The sequence below is a fragment of the Melanaphis sacchari genome, unplaced genomic scaffold, assembly GCF_002803265.2.
Source record: "Melanaphis sacchari strain LSU unplaced genomic scaffold, SCAv2.0 Contig1_pilon_pilon, whole genome shotgun sequence".
In the NCBI taxonomy this organism is placed as follows: domain Eukaryota; kingdom Metazoa; phylum Arthropoda; class Insecta; order Hemiptera; family Aphididae; genus Melanaphis; species Melanaphis sacchari.
Window position 1 is genome coordinate 3,802,708 of NW_020270976.1, and position 24,055 is coordinate 3,826,762.

Genomic DNA, 24,055 nt, shown 5'->3' on the forward strand with positions numbered 1-24,055 from the left:
GAGTTAAAAAAAAAAATGTATTTGAAATTATTATTAACTAATTTACATAACGAGTTACATTTAAAAGTTACTTTTAACGTATAGGTACCGAACTAAATTGTTTTCAACTATAATTTATAATTAGTAAATATTTACATATTCGCATATCTGAACTAATCTACCTTTTTGAGTTAATTAGTATTATTGTCACGTCGAGTTCATTTTTTTTTTTTTTTTTTAATAAAACTTTATAGAGATTTCAATATACGTGTTTTATAAAAAAAAAAAAAAGGTTTAATTAAAAATAAATAATCAGAAATATTAAATATTATTATATTATTGTTACTTTTAAAATTACAGTAACTTTGAACTTCAAACCTAACTTACACTAGTCTATAATAACTTAATCAAATTGTTAGATAATAAAAACCTAGTCAACTTGACATATTTACATATTATTTTCATTAGTTGTAATTCTCATCGCATTTTATAAACGTTTGCACGTAGGTGTGCGCCGCGCTAAATGATTTGGAATACGTGTGGCGGACCGTCGCTTCGATGCCAAACGATCTGCACTTAGAAACCGTCGTATCCGCGGTGGAGGCAACAGGCGAAGCCACTGCAGATCAGTGTAGGGCTGACGTCACTTCACTTCTCGATCCAGTGTTCAGCCAGTACGATACGTACTCAATGATGATAGTCGGCCGGATCGCGGTCAGAGTAAGTGAAGCTAGAATTATATATATATATTCATTTAATTTGTTTTCAACCACATGCGTTACATGGATAAATACGAAATCGTAAACACAAAAAAAATACTAATTGGTTTTCGATAAGCAATTACTTACCTTACAACTATATGAATTAATTCCCACACATAAAAATATGTAATATTATTAAAATCTGATGACTGTTTTCCACTACAAACGTAATCCGAATTTCCATTTACTTCAGAACAAGCCACGCATGGTTGTGGATCGATTGATGAAAAACTTAATTCAGAATTGTATTCTGTACTTTTCATCAAATCAATAAAAGGTTCAAATAAAACCTATTTGAAAGTTTAAACAAAGAAGCACACTTAGATAGTAAATAAAAATAGCTGACACATAAAAGTTAGTTGGTTAACAAACAAAAATAAAACTCTTTTGACTGCGAAATTTCAAGTTTACAATTTATAAAATCTGTATGTTGTAAATGTGTTTTTATTTTAACAATATATAAGGGAAAATAATAAAAAAAAAAAACAAAGAGAAATATTTCCTCTTCATATATTATATTTAGTATTTACATAATATATATTTTAAAATGATAATAGATAACATGCATAACATTAAACATGAAACATTAAAATTAAATTAAAAATAGAAGATCTTTATTAACAATAGTAATCAATCTTATAATAAATATATTTTATTATTATTATTATTAATATTAATTCGTATCATGCTTATTGTTTATACTTACTTATTGGTTACATAAAAATCTTAACATTATTAAAGTACTCTAAACACATTCTAAAATACTCCTAAGTACGTATAAAATATTAAAAAAACTGTTTTCGGTTGAGTATACAATTATCTTTTAACTATATTTAAATACGTTAATTTAATAATAGTTGTGTTACCAAAATGAGAATATCTCAAGTGCGTACGGTTTTTAATTTTTACCTTTTTCAAAGCCTGAGTGCGTCCGCGATCTTATTAACAAATTTGAAATTATATTGAATAGCCTGAGTGCGTTCTTAGTCCACATGCAAGAACATTCCATACATCGAAATCAAAATAAATCGATTAAAAAATATTAAAATATCAAGAATAGATTTTGTCAAAATAATGGCATTTAAACACCAATCTATATAAATAAACTAAAAAAAAAAAATTAATAAAATTTTTCTTAAATAAAAAAACCCATTTAAAATAGTACTCACCCAAATTCAAGAGTATAAGCTAAAATAAAATATATCATCATAAATAAAAAACAAAAAATATTTTTGAAGTGTAATTCAGTTTACCTTCTTTTGGTACCTACACTCCGAGTAACTTTAAATGAACTGAGACACACTAGGATTATGTTAAAAATATAACATTTTTTCTTGGAACGCACTCGAAACATTAAAAAAGGTCATTTCGGAACGCACTCGAGAAACTCCTATCAAAATGACTACACGAAAACTAATTCGATAATTGAGAACCCAATTCATAGGCGTTTGAAAAGGGTCGGAAACGGATATCTGTTCTAGACATGAATATTGCATAATACAACTTTTCGATTTTCTTATGTGTTGTACGGCCGAATCAATACTGATAACATTTATCACATCCTATAGATGCAAGCACCTCTAAAGAAGTGTATTTTCCACTTGGCGTGGTCACCTGACACCCTGCCAACGACCGATGCCATCATCCCACTCCAGGAGTATCTGGATAGCCATCTTATCTCGCTCAACATGAACCTCATACCGAAAAACTTCCACAAGGTGTTGAATGGTGTGTGGGAAGTGACTGTCTATGAGCTAGGCCACCAGATGGATGGCGGCAGTGGTGACACGAAAATGTCCGGATTCTATGAACGACTGTACGAGGCCCTGGAATTGCTCGTTGAGTTCTTTCACGCCGAAGGCAATGGGCTTCCGCCGGAAATTTTGACTGGAAGTAAGTGATGGCCGCAGTTAAAACAAGTCATATCTTTATCACTAGAAAATCATTTTAATATAATACCCTCATTCGAGATTAAAACTTTATCATCGACCACATATTCCTGTAAATAATAACTTAGTAAGATAATTCTATGCAGTAATAGTAATTTATTATTATTACTTATGTGATCACGTATTATAGATTTAGTCAAATATCTTATTATGACAGTCTTGTCTTTACAAGATTTATAGATAACCTAATCAACATGACACTATGGTATTATAATAGTGTATTACACGTCTTGGATTGCATTTATTCTATTATTCAATATTTATTTACAGTTTAAAGTTATGAAATATCGCTGATTATTTAGTTTATAATATAACGTGTTTTACGTATTACCTACTTATTATAAATTATTTAGAGCATGTTGATTTTTTTTTAAACATTATCAATAGGTTAGTGTAAATGCATATGTTTAAAATATTCTAATCATTAACACAATAAACAATACTAATATTTTAATATACTATAAAAATGTAAAATAGATAACAAATAACGAAGTAGCTTAATAGACGGAGATACGCAAAAATCGTCTGACGATTAAATTTTATGGTAACCAAATAAATAACTTAGAGCACACTGAACATTTTTAACAGGCGTTTACAGGGCGGTGAAACAGAGGCTAAAACTACACAAAACCGACACCGACACGTTAATCGAACTGTACTACGAAGACCGTTTAAAAGAACAACAGCGAGTGAAGGAAGCAAACTACGGCGTGCTGTCAGTGCGAGCGTACTACCATCACGATTCTCTATGTGTAGAGGTGTTGAAAGCCCGTGATGTCATACCATTAGACCCGAACGGTAATAATCTTGGTCGCCAATTTGAGTTTAAGACATTTTATTTTTTATTTTAGCATACCACTTACAGTAGTCTAGTCTTTAATTTATGTTAAAATTGAACGTTAATTCAAATTTTTTATTTTTTTTTTTCAACTCAAGCGGAGTATTTTCAAACATTTACATTTTTAACGTTATTTAAAAGTTGCTTTACAAATAAATTTTTCTGTGAATTATTTTTAATGGTTAATTATCTACATCAAAATTTAATCACCTGTAGGAGATCAACTATTTTCATGTTGCAGTAAAATATAATCTCAAAGTACGGTGTGATCTATTTAATGTACATAAGTCTCACATTATTTAGAAAACATTATTATTTTTATTTTTAATAGTTTTTGTATTTCTTATCAGCATAATTTTTCAAGTTCTCACTCTTTTGAATAAAAACATACATTTTTTGTTTCTAATTCCAAGTATTTTTATGTATAAAAATCAAATTTCTGACAAGTAGTTTATTAAAAGTTATTCAAACGAACAGAGTGGTTGCTCAGGATTTTTGCGGGTACCCTATCTAAACTTTAAATACGTTTAAGTTATAAGCCGCTCATTCAAAGTTTGATTTTTATTCATTGAAGTACTCAAATACTATTCTACATAGTATAACGGTTCATACATATATATTTTTATACGGAACTAATCCCCTCCTCGTCAATGTATTTTTGACAGGTTTCAGCGACCCGTTCGTCATCGTCGAGCTTTTACCCAAATCCATGTTTCCAAATAGTGCGGAACAGTACACCGACGTGAAGAAAAAAACGCTGAATCCATTATTTGACGAATGTTTTGAATTGTGAGTACACCGCGTGTCGTCGCGTACATAATAATATAGCCTGTTATAGGACAAAAAACAAACCGCAAAGAGAATACGGTTATTTAATTTTTATTATCGATTCCCACAACTCGAGAAATGAGTATAATTTTAAATATTTAAAAGAATTTTTTATTCAAATGTCGTATTGCTCTAAATAAATTTTAAATATAAGTAGTCACTTACGAATTTTGTAAATTTTAAAATTCAATACTTGAATTTTTGAAAGACATCTTTCTTTTCTCTTATTCTCAAAAAGTAGAAGAGAAATTGATATGAAACTGAAAACTACATAATTGTTCCAATATCAGTGGTTTCGATACTATAGTAATATATTGTAACATCTGCACGACAGTAATATTATATCGTCAAAAACTTATGGCTATCTTGGCATAACTATGAACAATGATAATTTTCGCGGTGTTGCAGTGCCGTATCGATGGATCAATGCCGTTACGAGTCCGCCATGATCTTATTCACAGTCATGGATCACGACGTGATAACGTCCAACGATTTCGCTGGAGAGGCATTTATGTCGCTCAACTCCATACCAGGTGTCCTTGCTCCGTTACCGCACGACATCAACGCCATTGACAAAGTCGATCTGATACTCATGCACCAACAAAACAAAGGTAAAAAAATAAAAATAAAGTAACTGTAACGATATGCTGGAAAAGAAAAGTTATAGATAGAGCAAATGAAAAAAACTTTGAGCAATATTATTTTTATGAAAGCATAGTCATTAAATTACTCGAGAAAAAAAACAGAAATCAATAGATACATATTTTACATAATGTATAAATAATTTATTTTTTTTATAGCAGATATTTTTTTTCTTTAATTACCCATACATTTTTTTTTTCATAATAAATAAAACCAATCGATTATTATAAAATATTAGTTAATTGACACATTTCATCATCTTGGTCCAAAAAAAAAAAGGTCCTAATAAGAGGCTTCTACTATAATTATTATAACTCGCCGTCATAGTCAATAAAAGGCCTGTTATGAGCATATTTCTAACATTCAATATTAATGGAGGTACTTTGAAAAATGTTTGAGAATAATCGATAGATACTTATTAAATAACAAAAATCCCGAACAACTTAAGAGGACGCCACACACGATGATATTGTCTAAGTCTTAAAAATGTACAACATATAAAATTTTCATTCAGTAAAACCAATTTTGTGTGTTTAAATAATAGAGTAAAATAACATATCAAGTTAAAAAATAAGAACGTTAACTGTATATTTCCGTCGGTTTGTTCGATTTAAGTGAATTATAACCTAACCTAACTTATGAGTATTAAAAATATTAATTTTAAAAAATGATTATGATTCAATTAAAAATTAAATTATAAAAATTGACGATAGAGCTCAGATAATGTTCATACCTTAAAGTTTGGCTATAGGTCATTTTTTTCTAATAATATTTAAACTAAACACTCAAAATTGGTTTTACTGAACAAAAATTTGATATTTTGTACATTTGCAAGACGGATAGAACACATTAAGGTGTGCGTTCTCTTAATGATACACCTATTAATTTTACTTTTATGACATATTTATATATTATCTTTATTATGGTAAGTTAACAATTGAACATATATTTTTATAAATATAATACAATATATATATTAATTTGTATTTACAATATAATTATAATTTATTCGTTATTGAATGATGTAAATCTCTTATTTATGTGTAGTTTTACAAAAAATCACGGACCAAAGATGATTAAAAATCAAATTTTAATTTTAAAAAAAGTAATAAGTTTATTTAGAATGTTTGTAAATCCAAAACAAAATAAAAATGTGAATTTATTTAAAAAGAGAACTACACATTTTAAAATCAAGATAATCTACCTCTCCCCCATTTCCTAATATCAGTTATCTGGCCACACTAATAATGACTGGAGATAACTCGTTAATCCCAGATTCTATTAATTTTCACATTTTACTGTTTGAAATATGAACGAAAAGCTTAGATCGACCTATCGAGTACAGATTCTGTTCACTCCTGTGATATGAAATCGTGTAAGTCACGCACTACTGTCCACGATGCTATGAAATATTTAAGCCCAGTGGATTTTCCACCTTTGATTATTTTTATTTAATTTAATTTGTTTAAGCACTAAAACACCAGAACACTAACTTGTAAAAAATAAAATAAAAACTAAAATGTTTAATTCCCATTGAATGCCCTCATCATCAGAGATATAATTGTTTTGAACTAAAAAAGAAATTATATACTACACTGCTTTGATCAGTGGTTCATGTAAGTTGTCAGCTAAACAGTTTTTTATAATTTTTTTTTTTAACTTAAACACTTTAATGTTTTAATACTACATATTAAAATGTATATAAATATATATTGTACATAATAAAAATGATAAAAAGAACTTAGTTTAAATATTATATCTATTTAAAAATTATTTAAATACCTAATATATTTTATGTACAAAAAATAAAAATAAAAACTAGTTCGTAACTTAATAGCTTTAAATATAATGCTAAATGAAGTTATTTTTCTAATATCTACAAATATAAATGATGAACAAAGAGTAATACACCCCAACCAGAAGCATCCTGACTCCTTTCTTCTTTAATAATGTAGTTATTTAAAATGTATTGTTAACATTTTTAAATATACTTTAGACCTATTTTTAGAAAACTGAATTCGATACAACAAAATTAAAATATATATAAATCTTCTGAATTATGTTTAATAAAAATTGTCTTTATCATTTAAAACCAAAGTTATATAACATTACAGTTCCTTAAATTTTAACAATAACCACAGTACCTATTCAAATACAAAGTATTTATAAATTATACTAGGTATTTTTCAAAATTCTAAAAAAAAATAAATATTTTTAATAACTGCATAAGCAAAAAAAAAAGAGGTATCATGTTTGGTAAATCACTTTGTATAATATAATCCTGCATTCAATTTAAACGATAATCTAATATTATTTTGTACACCAAAGATTATGTATACCAAAGACCAAACAACACATGAAACCATAACAATTAATAATACTGCTCAGTAGAATTTACTGATTAACTTTTTTCCCATAATTTAGGTCATCCAATTCTTCATACCCTGGAAGCCAGGCACGAAGATAAAGTGGCACAGGACTTTGTAAAAAAGCAAAGAGTCCGCACCACTAACTCATGAAGCCCACAGTGTATAACTGTGACGGCGCTTGCAGGGTGTTGCGTTTCGAGCCTCGGCGGATCGTCCGAGTCTTGAACGCCAACGTCAACATCGACACGTACCACGTCTTCTGTTGCGCTGTTGTCGAAGTCCGACGAAAACATAACATTATTTTTAAAATATTATAAAATAATATAATTTACGGCTAGTACCTATAACGAACGCGACGGTAAAAAAAAAAAAAAAATCGAAAAATTTCACGAATTTATTGTAAATTTCGTTCACGACCCTCGTCATAATAATATCATATTATTTTACATTACGATTTTATTGTTGTACAGAAATAATATTGTGCGGATAAAACTACTTGATAATATTACAATTTACACACGAGTTTCGACGTTGATCGCGAAGCCGTCTCTTGCAATCGCTGATCTTCGAACATTTATTTATTTACCTACTAAACTATGTTACTATTATGATATACACCCACAGTTTAGAACCTCCAAAACTCGGGATTTCGATAAATTTTGGAAACAACAATTATTCGGGACAATTATTCAAATCAAGTTAATGGAGATGGTACTGTAATTAACACGTGTACTATAATAATCATACAATTATACCTATTGACTAATTCAAACGTTTTTACACGATCCGAATAATCCACATACATAATATTATAAATGAATAGTAACAATATTATTATATTTTAGTTTATACACATTTAACTTTTTAACTAGCATTAAAAGACAATCTATAATGGTTTTTTATCATGCCTTGTACACGATGATTTCAAGACCATCATAATATTATTTTTAATATACTATTTATCATAATCTTATAATATAATAAATAACTATCTATCGGCTATACTTGCAAAAATATTAATGTTAAATTTGTTTTCTCTCATTATGTTATTATTATTATTATTATATTACAAATTATAATACGCATATATTTTGATTTTCATAATAATATGATATTATCGATATATTTAACAATAATAATAATAATATTATATACAAAAATACAATACTACTGTAAGTTGTATTTTGATAATTATAAAACATGCTGTAAATTTTTATCAATCTAAAATGTATGACGACCAATTTTAATATTATAATTGCGGAGCTATAATATAAAAATGTTATGTTATTTGTTTTATTTTATTAATATATACATAAATACGATATAATATAATAATTTAACTACCAAAAAATACTTACCCAAACGTTCTAATTATTATTTATTTTTATTAATACATTTATTCCAATGTAAAATTCTTTTCAAAAAATCTACAAAATCAAGTAAAATAATATAAAGTTTTTGGTTAAGAGCTGTATATTGATTTTTTAACACACGCCTAATATTATATATGTTTATATTACATGATTATAATATATGATTTAACAATAAATTACGATATTAGATCTACACGGTTTTATTTATTAGTTTTTATACACGTCATATTTTACTATCCTTTCTTTTTCATCAAGAAATTGATAAATTATTTCGAATTTATCTTCAAAGCAGTTCAGATATTATTTTATTTTTGAAATAATCTAAATGGACTTTTAAATTTTTAAACAAAAAAGAGTATTGAAAACGTTTTTTATATTTCATACTACTACTAAAGCTGGGTTGCACAAAACTTTGATTAATTTAATAAACCAACCATGAGCCATTAAATCATATTTTCATTCACTTGTAGGTAAAAAATATATTAAACGTCCAGATCGGCCGAACGTAAAAATATTTTTACGTAAATAAATTTAGAAAAATAACTATAATATGAACCCATCGTGATAATATATACGAATTTTAACAAAAATAACTGACAAATGTAATTAGTTAATACCCACCTACTCTAATTTAATACATATTTAATTATAATCGATATTTTTAATTATTTTTATTATTTTTTACGCCATAGTTATAAGAAACAATTTTAAAAGACTCAAAATTTCAAATAATAATATACTATTTGTTTGGGACATCGTTTTGTCAATTTTTCTGTGTACCGATCTACAAACAAACGGTTCTATATTAATATGATGATCGCGTAATCGCATGACTATTCGGTTGTCGGGCTCTTATTATAAAATATTAATATTAAACACAATGAATTGGCGATGTCGGATTCAGTATACCAATGGTTGGACGAAATAAATTATTAATGAATCAGACCGTGAAATAAATAAAGACAAAAAAATAATCCCTGAAAAAGCCTGTAAAATCATGAAACGTGAATGTATGAATACAAACTGCGTAACGTACGTCACACATAAACAATAATACTTAATTAAAAAATTATTTTATAGTTTTGTGCAGTACAAATCGTTCCAAAAACACAGAAAATCAAAATTAAATATATTCATTTATTCTAATAGTGATATTTTAAATACACATGTATACAAAATTAATGTTTTAAATATACGCTATATAATACTACTTATATATCGAATTATAATAATATTATCATCTTAATAATATGAAAAATAATGCTCATGAAATTGCCTACAGAGTTTATAACACAATATTTATTGATATTGCGCGTCCAAGTATATAATATTAGAAAAAAAATACATATTTTTAAAATGAACACGTATCAATAATAATATTACATTTTACTAGTCTGTATAAGATACCTTAAAAATAATTGTTAAAATGCACTTAAATGAAATAATAAGTAAAAGAGCGGTGATATGCGTCCAGACGATAACATAAATAATTTAATAATATATCATCGGACAATAAAATTCTTTTAATAATTAAATTATATTATATTTTATATAATATCGAGCTTAGTTGACCAGAACTTAACATTATGCCAAACAGTGACCGCAATAACATCACTGTACTATATCATATTATAATAATATTATCATACTATGCGTCAATTGACCAAAATGAACGCAATAGTATCGTTTAAATCATGATTCAATTCAACTCGTCGTGGTTACTTTTATGAGGTTAGGTACAGTTATGACACATCTAACGAAGGTATAGAGTATAAAACCAACGGTTGACATAATGCCAAGGTGTCGAGAAATAAAGTTGAAAAAAATGTTGTCAAACCTATAAGGACCGACATAATAATATAGAACATTTTTTCATATCTTCTATCGATTTGATTTCATTATAGTATTTGAATTTTTGCAAAAGCATAGTGGTGAAAAGACGGTTTATTTAGAATATCAAACAGTCAAAAAACCTTTGGCAAAGCCGATCGTGTATCTGTACATTTCTGCACCCCTCAACCGATGATTTTATGGAGTTTCAACCATGGCTTAAACATATGCAAATTAAACATAATTTATAAACAAAGTAATAATTTCAACAACAAACACTCATTACCTCAATCAATGTTTGAAAATAAAATTCGAACTCACTGTCCATCACTCATCTCTCCTCTAAACTTTTGTTAGTAAAATATAACTATTTTTCGATATTTTCATAAAAAAACTTTAAATTATACATTTTAAATAAGAAAAAAAAGAATGAAAAACCACTGTCATAAAAAAATTTTAATTCGTTATTTTCAGAAAAGTATTTACTGGCACAATATGCGAATATTCACTGTTAAAATCGTTCTGCAGTAATATCGTGTTATCACTTAATTACCAGTATAAAAAATGTTTTGTACGTAGAAGTTAAAAAAAAAATCTAAAATTTAAAATTTAAAAACGATCGTGTATGAATTGAATTATGAATCAAGCGTCTATAATATGTATAAGAAGTTCTGTTGTAATAGAGAGGAAAAACAAATTATATACAAAAATTTAAAATAATAAACGAATCTGATCGGACGGCAAAAATCAGTGCAGCCGACCTGAGTACACCGACGAGCCAGATGCGTAGGACACTGGAAATTTTGATGGTTGACCGGTTCCGGTATGGAGCCGACCACTACCGAACGCGTCCTGTTGTGCTGTCCTATACTTGGATCCGATGGCTGCCTGCAGTCGGGACGTTAGGTAACACAGTATCATAGCGGCTACAAACAGGAGACAACCCAAGACCCCGGACAGGGCAAGGAACGTCCCACAACTGTTTTCAGACGCGGTTGCTGCACCATGGTATATGTCTTCGGGCATGATTACTGTATACTCGATGTTTTCCTTGAACTTAGCGAAGTTGGTCATGTTCCGGTCATCGGCAGCTGACGTCTGCTGCTGCTGCAATGCAGTCCCATTTCCAGCGCCCGGCACGTGCCTCCTGCGCCTGCGTCCGTGTCCAGAAGGCTCGAACAAGTCCAGACAATATTCCTGAAAACCACAACTATAGTTAATAGGTATAAATGTGTTATATCTCGTGGTGACCATAGTCCCGGAAACACAAAAGATTTTAAATCCAGCTAGACTAACAGAAAAAAAAATACATAATAATGCGTATTCTTTAATATTATATACGGTATAATATAATTATTATATAGTTGCTGTGAGTATACCTTTTTTCAGACGCCCTATGCTTTTTGCATAAAAAAAATTGAGCCTCTAAAATCCATGAAAAAATAAAATCTTATTAGCATTTAAAGTTGTGGGGCTTTGATAGTATATGACACTATAATACTCTGTGATGTTAGTATAACTTATTTAAAGAACTGTCGTTAAAAAATACGTTAATATTATCATATTACATATTTATATCACATTGTATAAATATATGCTGTGGATAATTTACACAAAAATAGAAAACCGTACTTACTAAATAAAACTCAAATCGTTTAAATATGATGTTGAAAATAGTTTCATCAACAATACTGTGTAAAATATTAAAATTAATCAATATTTAAAAAAATTCATTTGAATAATTAACTATTTTTATGCATGCTAATGACAACAGTTTATAATCTGGTTTAGACGAAGTAATCTTTTTTGATTTTATATTATTCTGCATTATTCTATAGAAACATTATAATTAATAAATAAAAAAACATGGAAATATAAATAAAAATCAATAGAATAAAATCCACAAAAAATATAACTACAAGGAAAAATATTTAAGGTAACACTCAATAGCAATTATTATCATAACGAACCATATAGCATAATATTATTGATATGGATTCGTTTTACTCAAATTTAAGATTTTCATCCAAACAATATTGTAATTCAACAATAATTTAAAACATAAAAAGTAAAATTTTAACAAAAACATTCAATAACGAACCACTGCGTTTAATATAAATACAAACGAACTTTGAGAATTATAGCAGAACTCATATAACTCCGATGAATTGATAATAATTGTATTTCTGTAACGTGAAAAAATATTCCTGTTAACATCAACAATAGAATCGCGAATCGTGTTTTGATGTCTTTTAACCGATACATTTAAAATATAAATTATTACCCGACGTATATCGTCTTGCAATTTGCTTCTTTTAAATCTTGCATTATATAAATAACCAATAAGACTGTAAATTATATTCAACATACTGTTTAAATTCGTTTTATGGTATAACATTAAATAATATTATGTACAAGCATTACACTCGAAATACGATAATATTATATTATTAGCAGAGCTAACGCAAAATAATAATTATTATAATTATTTGTATTTTTCACGTGTAAACAAAAAAATTATTAATTACATATATTATATGTAGGTATAATGTTATTTAATTAAAAATCAAGAAAATATAAAACCATTATAAAATTAATAGAAATTTTGAAAAAATATTATTTTTTTTTTTTTTGATATAAAATCTAATCTTGGCGATTTTCACTCGTGTTTTCAGACCATAAACAGCTAAAAATATCATATAACTGGGTTAGTGTGACTCTATTTGAATATTTTTAAACATAAAATATAAGAAACAAATTTCAACCCTGTCACATAAAATATCGGAAATCTGCAATATTATGATGTACATTTTCGGGTATTGGGGACCAATTTAAATCTAAAAATTTAAACCCTATAGTCAATCGAGGATAGTTTGGGACAAGTCGGATCGGGTTAGATGTCTCACCGGCTGACAGTCGTTAGCATCCATACACGCTTTAATTTGCGAGTGTATCCATAATGTCGATCGCTCTTTCATGGTGCTCAACAGGAACGCTTCAAAGTCCAAAAAAACTTCGTTGTGCCTTTCCCGATACTTAGCTGGTTGGTGTGGGATGATTGTCGCGAAATCTCGATTCCGGCATCTATAAACGTAGGAAAAATAATAAAACATAAACACCAGAATTATTCACGGTTATAATAAACAATAATGTCATCACATCAACATCGTACACCATATTTGCCATCGGTCTTATAGGTATAGGTAGGTTTATAGGTACATAGGTTCCGCACTGATGCATCTATCACTGGGTCACGGACAATTTTATGTTGTTATAAGTGCGTCTAATAATGTGTACACGTCATAAAAGTATTATAATATTTCGTCCCGATTCATTGTGAGTGGTTTATCGACGTAACATTGGAAACTTCGTTTGAAAATCAATAATTGTATACTATGAACCTCTCACTTTAAGTAGTCTCAATCACCTCGCTTCTTTTTTTTTTTTTTTTTTATTTAATAATGCATTTTATTCAAGCTCTGATTTTTTAAGTTTTCCTATGGACTATAATTTTAAATACTTAAATACTTTATAATATTTAGATTTTGAGAAGTAGTTTAGATTGTATATATATATATATATATATATTTTTTTTTATGGAAATTAATTAATTTTTTATAGGTAAATTTTAAAATATTGAAAATTAAATAAATACACAAATTATTTGCTTTAATATGAACTTTAAAAAATGATAAATCTTATTAAAACAAAAAAAAAATAAGTTTCTATCACTATACAAGAAACGCCTTTTATTTTATAGAAAATACCATGTATTTCGTTTATAATATATTTTATAATATATAACTGTGTATAGTAATTTATCTTTCTATTCGTTTATCTTGCCTCCTCTCTACGCACCCTCCCATCATAGATAGCGGCAACTCTGTTATTGTATATTAATTGTATTACGGCGAGCCTTAACCCCGATGAAAAAGTGGCGCCATCGGTCTAGAATTGTAAGTCGTAATTTATAAAACTTCCTCCGAAATGTATTTATATGTTTTGTTATAATTATTTCACCTTAATTCATTTTTTTTTTTTTTCATTGATGTTAAAAACCACTGACAACGATTGTCCACCGCACCGAATTAATAATCTGTGTTCGGTAGACAGTTTAACCCATAGAATATAATCTCAATATTAATATTATTATATGCAATACACAGCGTGTTCTAGTTATTAAAATTTTAGTAAAAATCTCGTAAATTACCTTCATTGTTATTTCACGAGTTTAAAATGTATACCGCTGCTGGTATGCGTGAAACGTATTATACTATGACATTATTATGAATTAAAATCAAATAATATACTTTCGATGAAGATTGTGATCAGTGATGAAGAAGAGGCTTAAAGTTGCATTGATGCCGACGTGATACGGAAAATTAAAGGCATAACTAAGTATAATAAATAATAAATGTGCATTCTATTCAAATAAACGTATACTTATTAGTTATAGAATCAATAAAATATTCTTTAAATTAAAAAATATATTTATAATAAAATATTTATTTGACTTTGATAATATGTGTAAAATACGTAGATACTTAAATAAACAGTAATTTTGAATTTAAATTTACTGTAAAAATCGTAATTCTACTGTTAAATGTATTCAATAAATTAAAAAAGAACGAGGCATTTCACATGTTCCACACAATATGTAATATGTAAATATACAAAAAAAATTAATGTATTATAAATAATATGTTATGGTTTTATATTACAAAAATGATAAATATGCGAATTCAAAAATACCTAACAATAAACCCACATCGATGTTGAATTGACGTGAAAATGTATACTTTTTTTTATCAATTTGATTTTTTTATGTTATATCTCTCTATTATACATGAAAAATATTAATTTTTTTACATTTCAGTAAATATAATTTATATGAAAATATAAAATAAAAATTATAAAAAAAAAAAAAAAAAAAAACAATGTTAATTAAAAATGAAATAAATGACAGTATCTAATGTATTGAAAGTTAAGGTTAGCAAGGGATTATTTATTTTTAATTTATAAAATAAAATTGAATTTTATAATTAATATCATTATGTATTATTATGTTTGATTAACAGATAAAATAATATTTTCATATTTCTATGAATTACCAAAAAAATACATCAAAATAAGCTAGCAATTGATTTTTCAATGTGTATTCATTATACGAAGCTTCATATATTTTTATACATTTTTATGTATTAAAATTTTCTGGAATAATAATTAAAATTAGTTTATAGTCCTTCACGCTCATATACAGTTATTTCATTTTCATTTTTTATCGTGTAAAAATATCATATTATTTATTAATTATTATTACTCGGCTATCATTCATCAAGTATTTCACATTATTTGTTTTCATTTATTTTTTAGTTTGTTCTACAATACTGTGTTTTTCATCTAATCAACCATTCATCTGCAATTATTTTTAGTTTTTTTTTTTTTTGTCACTTATATATGTAATAATAATAATTAATATTATTTTATTGTACATATTTTATAAATTCATCGATTCATAAAATTATCTTATTTTCAGTGTTCACTAATTAATAATCACCGACATTTTAGTAAACACTTATCAGTCAATTGACTGTTTGTGGATACATGAAATTTTTTTTGTATGATATATTATGTGTTTTTTACATATACGTATAGATTAGATATAAAATCTTGTAATTTGCACTTACCCATCTTTTACCAAAGCAACACTACCAGATACGTGTGCGTTGTCCGGATCAGGAGACACGGACACTTCCATCAACTTGACGAATTTCCAAGCTAAATGGCAAACAAATTATTATTAAAATAACACAATAAAGAATTGAATTGCAGTGCAATAATAACTGCAGGTGACCTTTCATGTATTATGAAACAGATTAAATTTTTTTTATAAACAATTATTATTATATCTAAATGCGTTGACTTATAATGAATATTTATTTTTATTTTTATGAAATGTTTGATAATAAAATACAATTTTATAAAATATTTATACCAGTCTCATTGTTTTTGCTTCAATACTCATTAATGAATTTTAAAAAGAAGTTCTTTTCTAAACATTTTAGTAGAAAAATGTAAAATACTATAAATAAGTAATTTTAATTACAATTTATTGTAGTTTAGTCCAACACATTTTTCCGATAAAAAATATTTGAGAAGATATTTGATGAAAAATGTATGGACAATAATGTTATTTTGAATAATGAAAATAAAAATTAAAACTTTTAAGAAATAAAACATTTTTTATCATTAAAATAATTAAGTATTCAGTATGTATATATGTGTTGTATAATATTAGGAACTATGATGTATAAAAGAGCATATAAGAATGAGAGTGATCTCCTTCTTAAGTCGTGTAGGTAAATACCTACATGCTATTTTTTCTAATAAGTTGTCAAGAGATAAAAAATTAAAGTAATTGTATTGTTACTATTATTATTTTACTCATTGGAAGTAGTTTTTAACCAAATTAAGTACACAACGCGTTTACTTTCTACACAATAATATAATGAATTTGACCGGGAAAAGTTACTCTCGATCGGCGTTTATATCCGCCGTATCATCTAATTAATAATATTAATATGCTAATTTGACGGATAATCGTTCAACGTTTTCTTTTTCTTTTATTTTTTTTTATGTGTAATTTCTTGAAGCATTCACGACCGTGATGGTAACATATTAATTTAAATCTTTGAACTAGCTGTTAGGTCGTCATTTGATACGATTTCATCGTCAAAACGTCGTACAAAAATTGTTGATGGTAGATAAATTGGTAACGACTATTGTTTTTCAGGTTAATTCACGAAATTTAGGTGTGCTTGGTAAGTAATACATCACGGCTGTTATATTAACGATTTTTCAACACGACGAATAGCATTATTAATATTACGCGGTGAGGAAATAATAGACAGAATTAACGTGATGAACATAAGGTTTAAATTATAATACTTTTAATAGATGTATATGTATGCATTATGTACGTATATTATATTATTATGGTAGCAACAGTAAGTAAGATGCACAAAAATCTAATACACAGCTACACCGTTTGCTGTTTCACGTGTCTATACTATGCACTCTGAGTGACTGTTATAATCATGATTTAATTTACTAACCTACCAGTAGATTTCCATAGTTGAGCCAATCTCAATTTTTGATCAACACGACAGACAATTTAGCCACTAATACGGATTTAGTTGATTGCTATATCAGAAAACAAATTCTACAGTGTATTTCAGATACTTGTCTGAAATACTGAAATACTTCTAAAATCTCATATGGCATGTAAACTAAGTCACTATATAGATGCATTATAGGTACATAAGACGTAAAGCGATCGATTTCACACTTAATGATTTTTATAAATTATATGTAATTAATGATCATATTAGGTAGCTGAGGTAGCTCTATCGAATTATAAAATAATAATAATAATAATTTGGTCTTTAACCTTCTAGAAGATCTCAGTTATCGACAATACGCATGGGAATCATTTTTTTTCTTAACTAATTACTTAATAACTCATAAAACAATATCATACTAAGTCATCTATAAACTGAACACGCGTTGTACACGTCTTAAAGGCACAGGCATATCGTCTTGTGAGATTAAGACTTTTCCGGCATAAACCGAAAGATTTAACACTGTGGTCGCATATTACTAGGTCATGTATGTATTTTTAATTAAAGCTGAAAGTATAAACATCGAGAGAAAAAATTAAATTTAAAAATCACTTTATACCTATACGTTCATTGACAATAATCAAATTTACACAAAACTATATCGTCTAATATTATTTAAATTATCGCAGAATATTAGAATTATATCCGCTTTAAATTTTCCGAGCATTTATTGTCAATCACTCTATACAATGTATACATATTGATATTATACACACACACATACACACATACATATATATATTATATATACCTGAATGCGGGTTGATTCTGGCCCGGAGTTGAAGTTTGGTACCAATGGGCACGGCCTGGTCGACTGGAAGTTCGCTGTTGTGGCTCAAGTTCGTCAATCGTGCTGGCGCTTCCTTGTATAACGCCACTTCGTATTCGAGTCTTCCAGGCGTCTCTTCAACAACTCCAGACACTCGTGCACCATGTGGGCTGTAGGAAAACCAAACGAGCCGTTAAATCTTGCAATTTTAACATTTATTTTATATACATGGTTGGTTCAGTTGGAAATAATTGGCCGCGTTTTATTTGTTCACGTTAATGACTGACAATTTACTATTATAACCATCATAGCCACATACACTTGATACTATTTTTCACCACCAATACTATTATACGAGTTTAATGCTTTGAAATATTTTTAAGTTAATCTTCTTCCTCTACACTATTTGAGAACCTATTGTTTTTTTTTTTTTTTTTTTAATTTGTTTAATGCCCATTATAATATTATGTATTCAACTAAAATTGCTTTAAAAAAATGGTTTGCATATAATTTTTTTTCGATTATTGAAATACGGTAAACAATATATAATATGTGAATAATTACTAAAATGATTAAATTTCAACAAATACCTACTTAACACCATTTTTAACCTACAACGCTAATGAAATTTACATACCTTATACCTATCATAATTATTAAAGTGATTTGTTTTATTTCTGCTAACACAATGATTCGTGCACTCTAAAATATTCGTTATTATCTATTTAGGTTTGTTATAGCTCTCAACGATATAATATTATATCTTTGATAAATCATATCAAATTGACGTTGTCACGTAGGTATTTGATGGTACCGCATGGGATGTTGTGTACGTCAAAACGTTTATAACACCAGTGAAGCCAATCGGCAATCAAATAATAGAAAAAACTTCACACACACACACACATCGTAGTGTACATAATATTTCGTATCGTCGCGTTTAGTATGTCATCTTTCATAGGTGTGTGGCAATTGGGTCAGTAGGCGAAACGAGCGGGCGCAAAAGAGATGTCCACGGAGGAGGAAGTGAACGCAGTACCGTGAAAATGTGAATTTAGGTTTTTTTTCGCGATCACGTTCGTCTCGGCTATATTGTTTATTTAAATATCTTCTTCTTTAAATACGCACACGCGTGTACAACACACGTGTATCGCATATTATATAGGACATGTGAATAATAATGATAATAATACAAATAATGATCGTTTACTTTCCACGTCTTGTTCTATGTCTATGTAGATCTATCGCAGAAAAACATAAAACAATTCTCGGTCTGTATTGTAATATCAATAGGTGGGGTTGTATGCACCCACATATAAATTAATTGAATTTAATAATATAATTTATTGTTGTATTCAATGTATATATATATACATTATAAATATAATAGACGTACTATAAAATACACTGCATTACGTGGATAAATACAATTAAAAAAAAATGTCACCGATTCTATAAAGTCGACTCTAATAATAATGCTAGGAAAACGTCAATAATAATTGTGGTTTGCGCAACGAGTATTCTACTATTTATGAATCGACATTTATTCTTCTTTTCGAATAAAACATAATATTGTGGCTTGGCGTAGTGCGTTGGCTGCTACCAGTCGCGGAATGCGACTGAGAGTAAGTAACGACCACAGCTACTAGCTCCCGGATGGGTGACCACTCGGGATCATAGTGGTTAAAAACCTTGCCACACATACACGCGTTTGCTATCAACCGTAACAATCATAAAATACAACCTACCGTACCAACCTTACCCCTTACCATAGTTCATAACCCCTACAAACAGCTAATGGGCCTAGTTGTCGGACTTAAGTTCAATTAAAAAAAAAAAAAAAAACATGATATTATTTGAGTGTATATTATATTATACAGGTTTATATTTCACGCAATGTGCAATTTTCATAATTATGCCCCATTGTACGAAAACAAACATTTTACTAAACATCGCATTTTTTGTGAAGGTTTCTGAAAAAAATATTGGGTGGTGAACTTTTAATGCAAACGCGTAAGTTTTTGAGATTACACGTATGACTGTGCATTTCCTTCAATATGGGTATGGAATCATTTTTTTTTTCATTTACACAAGAATGAATTTATTACATTTACATCTATCATGTATGATAGTTTTTTAAAGAAAAAAGCGATTATTTTTGCGGGACATAGAGTATATTGAAGGATAAGAAATTCTTTTTAACTACAGATTTTATAGTTGCGTCTTTGGAAGTTCAGCTCTTAGATGTTATGCAAGTGTTAAAACAATAAAAGCTAAACAAGATTAATGGATTTTAACGTAAACTCAATTTTTATTTTATGTCAAACTTACGTGACTATTATCGCAAGTATCATAGATTACAGATAAAAGAGTCGTATTGAATACTTAAACTGAATAGCGATTATAATTAATGTTGCAATATCCAATAGTTTACTTTTTTAATGCATTGAGAATTTTTTCAAAACATTTTAAAATAGTACATTCGTATTGAATGCATGAATTTCAAATAAATAGAATAGAATAATTATAGTTTAAACCACATGAAAAAAAACTACGAACACTGCACGATATCTAAATATCGATTACGAATGAACGGTTATCGCGAATACGATCGAATATCTCGATTGGCTTCGAAGACTGTGCGTTCATTTATCACACGTCATCGATTAAAATACCATTTTACCTAATGTCCAACATCAAAAAAATTATAATTATATGCCATACCATTTCGATGGTACGTAAACATCAAATCGGCCGACAAATTATAACGGCTTAAGTCATCACCGTTGTCGCGTCTAAACTTATTTTGTACAATATCACATTATCATCATATAGTCGAGATAATCTGGTCTGTAAAATAATAAATCTACGCTACCGACACATCAATCTTGATCCACAACTCGAAATAGCAGCTATGGTCACCGAGCATCGAAATTTAATTTGATTAATGGTTATAGCGACGGTCGTCGTATACATGTTGTTATATAGACATTTAATATACTTACAGTCATCGGCACAATCTTGTCGTCGTTATTATTATTATCATTGTCGTCATCATTGTAAGTATATCGTTATTATTATTATTATCATTGCCGTCATCGTCGTGAGTAGGTATATCGTTATAGGTAGTTGTTGTACACACACACACACACACACACATATATATAAATTTATATTTATATATTTACAAACAAATATACACATACTATCACCGTGACGGTGTGTACCGACCATAAAGTATAGAACATACCGACAGACTTACTCTACATACGGCACGGGTAACAGTACTAATATTATTATTATTATTATTATTATTATTAAATAATAACAATAATAATAACAAAAGAAAAACGTAACAACCGAGACACAATAACCGAACTATTGATATCGGTCAGCGCACAGATACATATATTCCTATACGGAAAACTCATAAGTATAATACACGTATCGCATCGTGTATAACAATATAGACACAGCGCCCGTTTTACACACTGCAACGAGACCGACCGTTCGACAATACCGTTACGGAAAGCCGTAACTACACTTTTTTTTTCCATATTTTTCGTTTCGAACGACTACCTATTTCCGTCGCTCCTCTTTTATGTTACATCTCTATTAAAGTGATATGACATTATGTTGTCATAGGTGAAAATATCTGTATCTATAGGCCACGGGGAGATTCTTAAACGTCGTTGATTCCCCGGCCCCCCCTTGTTTTTTTTTTTTTTTTTTTTGGTAATAAATTTATATTCGATTATTGATTTATGAAATCTACAAGTTCATTCATTACTAATAATAACCGCATTTTCAATTATTTAGATTTTATTTATCATTTAAGAAATGTCCTGTGATGATACCGAATTCTCTTTTTTCCTATGAATTTTTATGCAGATGTTTTTTTTTTTTTTTTGAAAACTTTCATGTACATAAATCGAACTTCAACTTTAAAATGATACGTCTATAGTAATAGGTTTGAAATATATGGGGTCTTCAGTGATTAGAAAGTAGTAATAATTAAAAACTAGCATTATTGATCTATCAAGAAAAAGAACTTTGTATCGCTACATAACACTTCTCAAATTGTATAAAAATAAATAAATAAATAAATTACTAAAAATATGGTCAAATATACTTGAAAATTAAAAAAAAAAAAAAAATGAATTAAAATAAATTTAGAATTAAAGGAAAAAAATTGGGGTGAGTTGGTGAATCACCTTGTATGTTATTATACGCAAGTATCTATTTTAAGCTAAAATCTATGAAAACATCAGATTTTCTAATTATGTTACAAATAACTATACTAAGTACTGCAGATTTCCTTAATTCGATAAAACAAAACCAAAACTTAATTTTTTGGTATGGTCGCGATCAGTAATATATTTTATGAAAAGATTAATATCTGCAGCATGCACAATAACGTATTATTTGAGAAGATGTGTTAAATGTATTTCAACATATTTACTTTTTTTTTTTTTATAAAAACCCTTCTTTAAACACCAAAAATAAAATTGAGGCTTCCAATATGTGATTTAAATCTAATTTTAAATAATTACTTCGAACTTTACAGTATGTATTTGTTTTTTTTACTTTTCAAATATTTTTTTTCTCTTGTGAATCCAACCATTAACTCATTACCAAGAAAAAATTGATAATAGAAGTCAGTTTATATGTACATAAAAAAATTAATGTTTTTTACTCTGTTCACTATAAACTACTAGACCATTTTCTTTAATATTCAAAAATGGCCTATAACTCCGTTTTTCAGGTTATATTTGATGGTTCACATATGAATTTTTTTTTACTCACGAAAATTGAATTTGAAGCTAAACGAAAATGATAAAAATATAATATATAATTGACTATCACAAATATTAGTAGTCAAATACTTAAATCAAATTGATGCACATACCCCACAGTTGCTAGCTAATCGTCCTCAAATTATATAAGCAAATTAATTGGGATACCACCGATCATAAACCAGTCAAAAAATTATTAGAACAAAATCCATGAATAAAAGTTATCACCTATAGGTATAAAAAACAAATCATCGTGTAGGTAGTATATAAAGTTATAATTATTTATGTTACATATTGTTTTAAGTTTTTTTTTTTTTTAATAAAATTTGTGAAGTTTGTATTTAAAATTCAAATATAAAACAATATGTACTTACAGGAAAAAAAAGCTGAACATGCAAAATAATCAAAATAAAAATGATTGCTTTAAACTTCTGTCTTCTAGTACTATGAAACACATTTCTATAATATTTAGACATGTTTTAAATGATTATTGAAAAATATACTAACTTCTAAAAGTCCAAACCTTTACTTATTACTATCTATTATCTATAATCTACTATCTATTATTTACTACTACCCACCGCAGATGGATTGACCATCTCAGTTTTATCTATCCCCAGGTAACGTTGGATAATACAGGTGTTATATTATAAATGTATAGAGGACAATATAAATTTTAATTTGTTGTAATAATATAACTAAAGATCACGAAATAAAGTTCGTGACCATTAAATCACAGT

At 27.9% G+C, this 24,055-nt stretch overlaps 2 protein-coding genes across 4 annotated transcripts in view; one reads left to right on the top strand and one right to left on the bottom strand.

Annotated features, from left to right (window-relative positions):
• The window catches only part of LOC112593144 (BAI1-associated protein 3), a 153,699-nt gene extending 145,902 nt beyond the window's left edge, over positions 1-7,797 (top strand). For all 3 annotated transcript variants that reach the window (XM_025337460.1, XM_025337461.1, XM_025337462.1), the window contains 6 exons: positions 487-699; positions 2,309-2,633; positions 3,278-3,487; positions 4,193-4,316; positions 4,764-4,966; positions 7,422-7,797. In XM_025337460.1, coding sequence (XP_025193245.1) covers positions 487-699; positions 2,309-2,633; positions 3,278-3,487; positions 4,193-4,316; positions 4,764-4,966; positions 7,422-7,516 — 1,170 coding nt within the window. In that variant the 3' untranslated portion in view covers positions 7,517-7,797. The remainder of the gene's footprint in view (positions 1-486; positions 700-2,308; positions 2,634-3,277; positions 3,488-4,192; positions 4,317-4,763; positions 4,967-7,421) is intronic.
• A 2,340-nt stretch (positions 7,798-10,137) lies between these two features.
• LOC112593106 overlaps positions 10,138-24,055 on the bottom strand; it is a 29,218-nt gene continuing 15,300 nt past the window's right edge. Inside the window, exons 5-8 of the mRNA XM_025337383.1 lie at positions 18,502-18,689; positions 16,257-16,347; positions 13,476-13,653; positions 10,138-11,766 (exon numbers count right to left, since the gene is read on the bottom strand). Coding sequence (XP_025193168.1) covers positions 11,317-11,766; positions 13,476-13,653; positions 16,257-16,347; positions 18,502-18,689 — 907 coding nt within the window. The 3' untranslated portion in view covers positions 10,138-11,316. The remainder of the gene's footprint in view (positions 11,767-13,475; positions 13,654-16,256; positions 16,348-18,501; positions 18,690-24,055) is intronic.